Source organism: Taudactylus pleione, unplaced genomic scaffold (assembly GCF_031769625.1).
Source record: "Taudactylus pleione unplaced genomic scaffold, aTauple2 ptg000205l, whole genome shotgun sequence".
NCBI classification, from domain to species: domain Eukaryota; kingdom Metazoa; phylum Chordata; class Amphibia; order Anura; family Myobatrachidae; genus Taudactylus; species Taudactylus pleione.
In genome coordinates, this window is record NW_028284607.1 from 1,792,509 (window position 1) to 1,800,885 (window position 8,377).

The window sequence follows — 8,377 nt, forward strand, 5'->3', positions numbered from 1 at the left end:
ACTGCACTTTGACCAGTCGATGCTGGGGGAAGGGCTGTGCCAGGCAAAGAGTTCTGTATACTGTCCGGAGCTCCAGAATATTGATGGTTAGCCGGCTTTCCTGAGCTGTTCACCGACCTTTAAGTCTGATGACCAGTCATCGCCCTCTGAAGACTTGCATCAGTCGTGAGCAGGAGCCAGTCCTGGATCCAAAAGTTGTGGAATTGATGGTGCCACCACAAGAGAGAGTGACTGACTTCTGGAGAGAGAATGATCGTTTCTGACTTGAGATGCAGATGGGACTTCTGGGCATATTCCACCATGTTGAAGGTGGGGGCTAGGGTGTACAGGAGCTTCATGCAAGACTGGACCGAGACTCGATGTTGCCCCAAAAATCTGAATTTCTCTTTCCTCAAGGCTGGGGGACACTAGACCATGGGTTGTAGGTGGGGAATGCGAGGAGCTGGCACTAACTAACTCTAACTTTAAGCCCAAGCTCCTCCCCTGTGCAATCCCATGACTCAGTTTAGTTTAAGTGCCTGTGGAGCAAGGCACGTTATTAGAGGGCTGCAGGGCTGCCCTTACTTAAAGTAGGTTTTTGTTTACTTTGTAACTTATTTAATTTTTTATATAGGTGATGGGCGCTGCTTACAGCAGCACCCAGCGGGAGTGCTGCTGCTTGCCTAACAGCCGCAGCTCGCCGTCCGGCTGGTGCTCTAATTAGTGTCGCCCCCTGAGCCCTCTGGTCTCAGAGAGACTGCCTGGGCCCGGGGACAGAGCACTTCCGCACCCTGGTAGAGGGCGCAGGGAGCAGCGCTGTCCTGGATGGCGACGCCATCTTTCCGGGCTTTGCTGACAACGCGGGCAGACCAAGTTTTTTTTTCTCCGTAAAGGGGAGTAACACTTCAGGTGATAGTCACGGCTATCTCCGCTAAGCGGGGGGGCGGAGCCAGGCACAGCTAGCTCCCCCAGCTCTCCTGAGCATTTGGAAGGCTTCTACAGCAAAGCGTAGGAGCTCCAGTCTCAGGGACCGGCCTGCTCAAAACGGAGGAGAGTCAGAGACAGAGCCTCCAGTTCCTTTCCTCTGCGCAGCTAAGTTATCTTTGATTTTTGGGAAAACCTGTTTGGAGTCGCTGTGCTCAGTGACTGGTTATTTAATTAATTATTATTCATATTTGCCTGCCTTAGCTGTACCTGCCTTAGCTGTAGTCATATCTACCACGCCTTAGTAGTGCAGGCGTGGCTAACATGACAGACAGGTATAAGCCTGCCAAAGTCCATATCCCTACAAGGGCTATATTTTTTTATGTGCGCCCAATGCCAGGTTAAATTACCTTGTGGACAGTTGGACTCCGGGGCGCTGTGCGTGGACTGACAGCTGGGACCCACTTGTGCATAGCCATCAGGGGGTGCCATTTCCACCCCGGCCGAACCAGCGTGGGCCCAGGCGATGGGTCAGTCGCTTACGACTTGGTGCAGCTAATGGTTTGGCAGAGGGAAGAACAGGCTCAACCAGCGCTGGTCCCTATCTTGCCGTTGCCAGCTGCAGTGGTCACCCAGCCAGGGCCGGATCCACCTTGGCTTTGTACCATGGAGTGCACAGCGGCAGGGTTCGAGAAGGTTTCCTCCTACAGTATATGGAGCGCTTCTTTGAAGATCCTAGGCTCCGCACTGCGCATAAGCGTCTTCCTTCCTCCAGGGGACTGTTAAACTTTTTACATCCCGAGGCAGAGGAGCAGCAGAAGGAGGAGTAGGTTCCTCCCGAACAGGAAGGTCCAGAGGACCAGTTAAGTCACGGTGTGGAGGACCTCATTATGGTGGTACGACCGTCTTTGGACTGCCTAGATGTCCCAGCAGCAGCGGAGGGACCGTTCAAGCATAGGCGTAAGAGGGTCGTTTGCTTTCCGGCTTCCTCGGATCTCGTCGAGGAGGCGTGGAAGACATCGGATAGAAAGTTCACCATACCTCGTAAGTTTGCAGCCCTTTACCCACTCCCGCCAGATCAGATCGCCAAGTGGGAACTGCCTCCGAAGCTGGATGCAGCTGTGGCCCGTTTGGCCAAACACACAGCTCTTCCGGTCCAGGATTCAGCAGCAGTCAAGGATCCGCTGGATAAAAAATTGGAAGGTTGCCTTCGGAGCATTTTTATTGGCTTAGGGGTCGTTATTCGCCCTTTGATGGCATACGTGTGGGTCACTCGGGCCATGGAAACATGGGTGGATAGACTAGTGGCTGGTCTTCAGGGTGACTTATTCAGAAAGGCTTTGCTGGAATTGGCTGAACAGATTTGTGCAGCAGTAGCTGGTGTGTGAGGCCATCCAGGACGGTGCTCAGGTTTCCTACAGGGTCTCCGCTACGGCTGTCTCTGCTCGCAGAGCACTCAGATTCAGCGTCCGCCTCCCAGGCGCGGAGCCAAAGCTAGAATCTAATTAGAATCTCTCCCTTTTTGCGGGGGGGTCCTGTTTGGCTCTGAACTAGATACAAGGCAACGGGCCAACGGTTCCGTGTTTTCCTTTCTTCCTTTAGAGGGGGAGGACCGGTTAGAGGTCAGGCTGCCCGGGGTCGCTATTTCCCCAGCAGGGGTTGTGCTCCAAGGGGCAGGTTTTCCAATGTATTCAGATGCTCGGGAGCTAAGGCTCCCAAATAGCCGAGCACCTGACTGGGTCTCTGCCCCCCCAATCCCAAAGGGGGAGGGGTGCCGTCTCCTCCATTTCCGGGACCGGTGGATGGCGTCGACAACCGATGCCTAGGTGAGGGGCGTTGTCTCCCGATGTGATCAACCTCAAGGGAAAGCCGCTGCATCGTTTCTTTGCCACGGCCCTTCACGTGGACCGGGAAAAAAGAATGGCCTTGGACCAGGCCATCAATTCTTTGGTTTCGGAGGATGTTATTGTTCCGGTTCCTGTGTCACAACAGAAACTGGGGTTTTATTCCAATCTCTTCCTAGTCCGAAAGCCCAACGGCACTTATCGGCCGATTTTAAATCTGCGGGCCTTGAACACCAGACTGTGGGTGAATCGGATCCGCATGGAATCGCTCCGATCGGTGATCCAGGGAAAGTCTGCAAACGAGTTTTTGCCCGCACTAGACGTCAGAGATGCGTCCCTCCACGTTCTGATTTGGGTGGAGCATAATTTTCTTTTCCGGTTTACAGTCGGACAGGCTCATTACCAGTTCCAGGCTCTGCCTTTTGGCCTGGCAACGGCCCCACGTGTCTTCACAAAGATCATGGCGGCTATGACAAGTCTCCCAACTGGGTCACTGTAACTAAAGACTCAAGTCTCAGCGGTTGGAGAGTGGTGACTAAGAACCTTTGTCTTCAGGGGCTTTGGTTGTTATCAGAGACGGTTCTACCAATCAATGTGCTGGAGCTTCGGCCATCTATCTGGCTCTGTGCAGAGCCCAGTCCCTCATGGCCGGCTGGCCAGTGAGGATTCAATCAGACAACGCCACGGCAGTGGCGTATGTAAACCAACAGGGCGGAACCAAAAGGTTGCCATGGCAGAGGCAAGTCTCATTCTTTCTTGGGCGGAGAGGTTTGTCGCGGCACTGTCAGCGGTGTTCATACCGGGTGTGGAAAATTGGGAGGCGGACTTCCTCAGCGGGACCACCTTCGTGCAGTTGGTCTGGAGGTGGACATGGTGTCTCGGCACAATTGCAAGGTCTCTCGATTTTGTGCGAAATCCCGAGACCCATTGGCTGTGTAACACTGGACACAGAGACCATCGTGGTCTTGAACCTTAGGAGAGAGCACTTCAGCAAAGATCCTACAGTTACGCAACACAGGAGTGCCCACTTCCCTAGGTGCTTTGCTCTTAGAAGACATGTTAACAAAAATCCAAGGATGTCCAAACACACAAGTTGCTAAACAGTGGTGTGCTAGTAAGGGGTGGTGCAAAGAATGTTAAAGCATCACAATAGTGCAAATAAGTTGGGCTATGTAGAAAGTGATATATATTTGTGAATGGCAATAGAGAAATCTGTCTTCACTCTAGTATAATCGTATCAGTAGTATAATAAAAATCAACCAACTGAAAGGTACACACAGATTTATTTTATTTATTAACAGTTTCTTATATAGCACAGCATATTCCGTTGCGCTTTACAATTGGAAACCTAAAAAATAGAACAAAACTGGGTAATAACAGATATATAGGTAGGAAGGCCCTGCTCGTAAGATTACAATCTATAGGGAAATAGGCATTGATACACAAGGATAGGTGCTATATATTGCATTTTGATCCAACCAGAATGCAGAGTTTCTTGGTGGGCTGCATGATCCAGTCACACAGGAATGTCTGCCAAATATCAGGAGGATGTGAAAGAAAGACAATGTGTGAGGTTGTGTGGACTGTGAAAGGGGATGTAATTAGATATGGACGCTATGAAGGTTATGTGGGAGGTTCTGGAATGTGATAAGCTTGCTTGAAGAGGTGAGTTTTCAGGGAACGCTTGAAGGATTGGAGACTAGAGGGAAAGTCTTATTGTGCGTGGTAAGGCATTCCATAGAGTGGGTGCAGCACGAAGAAAGTCCTGTAACCGTGAATGGGAGCAAGTAATGCGTGGGGATGAGAGACTCAGATCTTGTGCTGGGCACAGATGAGAATAGGAAACCTTTACTACAGGCACACAGAACATTCCATGCAATTAAATAAATGGGCTAATAGTGCTTAACAAACCAAATCCAACCAGCGTAGGAAGGAGCTGAATGTATAACCTGAGTGAGGTATACATGGAGATGAGGAGCCAATCCTGCTTTTCGAGATGTTTCAGCAGTGCATAAAATGGCCACTCAGTGGCGGTCATTCAGACCCGCTCGCGAGCAAAGGACGCTCGCAAGCGGGTCGATGTTGCCCCACTGCGCATGCGCACGACGGAGGGAGCTCCGTCGTGCGCATGTGCGAGACCCGGATAGCGACGGGCTCTCCGTCGCTCCGGGTCTCACACCAAAGGGGGCGTGCTGTCGATGTTGATTGACAGCACGCCCCCTTTGGTGAGCATGCCGGGGGCGTGGCTGAAGCCGGCCCCATTTAGCGATGTCAGTGGGAGTGATTTTGGCTCTGATAGAGCCAAAATCACTCCTGGGCTTGCGGCAGCGAGACCCTACCGCAGGGTCTCGTCGCAAGCCCGATGGTCAAAGACCATCGCGACCATCTTTTTGGCCGCGATGCGAGCGGCCAGGAGGCCGCTCCATTTTCAGGTAGGAGGGCACTGATTCAGAGCGAGCGCTCTGGTCAGAGCGTTCAGCTCTGAATCAGGCCCTGTGTCTCTAGGATGGAGGGGAGAGAGGAGGAGTGAGCTCTGTGGCGTAACGCCTGCTGTGAGGGAACGTGCCCAGTGGTGGGGGAGGGGCTTACAGGGACAGCTTATTTCCCATTCTGGCATGGACCCCAGGGCAATAGCTGCTTCAACTTTAGTGCCCCGTTGCCTGACTGCCCTGGAGGTCTAGTGGGGTGTGGAGACAACCTGGGCCCGCATTGCTAGCATCGCCGGTGGTCTTCCTCACCGGCGATGACAGATGGAATGTGTGTGGCTTTCTGCAAACAGGGAGCCAGCTTATCTGCTCCATGCTGCTTCCGTCTGCGGCTCCCGTGGTGTGCGCTGTGAAGCCCGGCTGAGGTTACTGAGCCAGTCGCCAATACTACGGCCGCTGGGGCTTGGTGGAGCTGATTCACTGCCTACTCCAATAAAAGAAATAATAAAATAAAACAAACTTAAATGAGGTTACTTAAAAGCAGCCCCAGAAAAACACTTGCCACTCCATGCAGCCACCAAATAAAAACTTGTCCTTTGGTCTGGGGGCGGGGCATAGGGGAGAGGGAGCCTCGGCTGCTGGTAAGAGAAACTTAACTATTTGGTACCCAGGCTCCAGCTCAGGCACCTATACCCAGTGTTGAAGCCTGTGTCCCCTATGGATGACCTTCCTGTTTGTCTGAAAATGACTTTCTTGGGAAAGCGTGGTCCTTTTGATAAAATAAATACACATGGGGGGTGGGGATAATGCTGCAATGGGGACTTATGGATACTCGTTCAGTGTCTTTAAGTCCCTATTGTAACATTTAGTCCTAACTCCACTCCCTGGCCAGTGGCAGTAGATTTTATATATCAACCAGTGGCTTTAAACTTCCTCCAATAGTAATAGAGACTAGGGCGGTGTGAGCAATGACACGGGGATCTAAGTACCTGTATCAATTATTATAGGGAAGTAACACCTCCACTTACCCCACTGGCTATAGATGATACCCCTCCCCACACATCATGCATAGTGCAGCAGAGCAGGTGTCAAGAGTACCCCTTCTGATCTTTGCACTGAGAGGGTGATTTGCAATGCTGCACGAGGTCGCAGACTGGGATCACTATCGCGACCATTGGTCGTAATGGTGGACGGCGCCTGGCCAGTTTGTGAAACAGGATATTGCGTCCATCCATCCATTGCAGTCCCTGGCCTTGCCACTCCCAGAAAACAGGATGGACTCTCCCCCGTTTCTGGGAATGCCGGCCGACCCCCTGCACTGCCCCTTAAATGCCTCTGTCTGATTAACAGGTAGAAGCATCGAAGAGGCTGCGTGCGATTACGCAGGACCCATTCTGCATAATCGTGAATCTGCGTTTAGCATTGCACTTGTGTGCAATGCTGAATCAGCTCCCGAGTGCTGAGATCAGCTATCTGTACTCAGAGGGGAACTTCATTTTTTTTCTTTAAAATAAGGTGCAATTTTGTGCTTCAATATTCCATTTGCCCTGCATTCTGGGGCTCAAAATCGGCATATGATGTCGGCGGTCAAGGACTGCTACTACCCTGCCGGATGACCGGACCAGCAGTAGCCGGGCACGCAGCAAGAGGGCACAGTTGCGTGACCATGGGGCTGCCGTCTCATCCATGTGATATTGCCAGTTAAGTGGTTAAACCTAGTATTAGGTCATTTTGTTTTCAGTATAATTAACACAATGTTCCTACTTTCTTACAGATGACATGTCTGTGGGCTTAGATCGGCTCAAAAACCTGGCCCTTGGATTGCAATCAGAGATTGACGATCAGGATGACATGCTTGGCCGTTTGACTGTAAAAGTGGATAATCAGGACTTAAATATCAAGACTACCAACACACGTATCCGAGAAGAGCTGTGAAGAGTGGAAATCCTCATTGTGCCTCAGCCACTCCAGCTCTTTTAACACCTTCCAAATGATTGTACAACAGAAGATCACCACCACCACAAGTGTTTTCTAATGTGCGTATCAGGCATATAATATTTGCCTGTATCCCAGTTGAATTCATACATTCTGCACTATAAATACTTGTTCAGTATTCTAGAGAATATAGGCAATGTGTTTTACTATATACAGAATAATATCTGGAAGGACTAAAAGTGCATGGAAGTGTTCACTACATGTGCATTTTGCTTTAAGTTGGAATAGTTACTAACAACTGGCATTGATGAAAGTACAGAAGTAATCCTTTTCCAATCTAACACTCCCTCACACTCCTATGCTAGATCTAACCTTGCTAGTAAGTAGACCTAAAATACATTTTACTTTGTAATGAGACTGCATAATATGACACAAATGAATTAAATCAGGCTTAGAGCAACCAATGCCTCCCCCGCTGCTGTGGAACTATAAGTCTCTGCATGCTCTTTCTACAAAAGCCAGATAAGTTACCTGATTTTGCTGTGAATATTTTCTTAATGTTCCTATTGTACTTTGCAATAATTTTAATCCCATTTATATAAACCAATGTTAGGTGCTATTGACAGCACAGAGTTTTACTTTTAATATTTTGAATGAGTGTGTAGACTATCCTACATATACTGTACGTCCCGAGGACAAGGAGTGTGCTTTCTCCCTGTGCCTTTTGTTTATTCAATGCTTTATTTAATTCTTTTCTTTCTTTGTCTCCTTCAATCTTTTATCTCAATTTAGTTTAGGTGAACATGGAAATGTTGCCAATAAATGTGCTTTGTACAAGCCATGAAGAGATGCCATGAGATTGCAAATTTAAATTATTGGTAATCATGACAGATTATGGAACAGTGGCTTCATTTTAAATGTTATGGGCTTCATTTACAGTGGGCTGCAATGTTGTGATAAACGTATACACAGTAGTTTGGGCTATAATTGTATGTGTAAACACTGGTCGATTTTTTTTTTTTTTTTTTTTGACAACTCAACGATAACGATGTAGTTATCGTTCAGTCGTCCACAAAATCGTCCAGTTTAAGCCCCAAAACAATGAATGATAATTATCAATGTGCGCTTCCGTTTGTAGTTGGTAGTTACCGTTCATCGCCCGAACCTCCCCTCCGACCTGACTATGTCAGGTTGAACATGTTCGGAGATGAGGGTGGGTGGGTGGCCGGCACTGAACGTAATCGTTCTTGATTTCGTTCTGTGTTTTGC

The 8,377-nt window shown here is 49.4% G+C and overlaps 1 protein-coding gene across 1 annotated transcript in view; it reads left to right on the top strand.

Moving 5' to 3' along the window:
- The window catches only part of SNAP29 (synaptosome associated protein 29), a 33,949-nt gene extending 25,992 nt beyond the window's left edge, over positions 1 to 7,957 (top strand). Inside the window, exon 6 of the mRNA XM_088477834.1 lies at positions 6,948 to 7,957. Within this exon, the coding sequence (XP_088333960.1) occupies positions 6,948 to 7,108 (161 nt within the window). The 3' untranslated portion in view covers positions 7,109 to 7,957. The remainder of the gene's footprint in view (positions 1 to 6,947) is intronic.
- Positions 7,958 to 8,377: the final 420 nt, after the last annotated feature.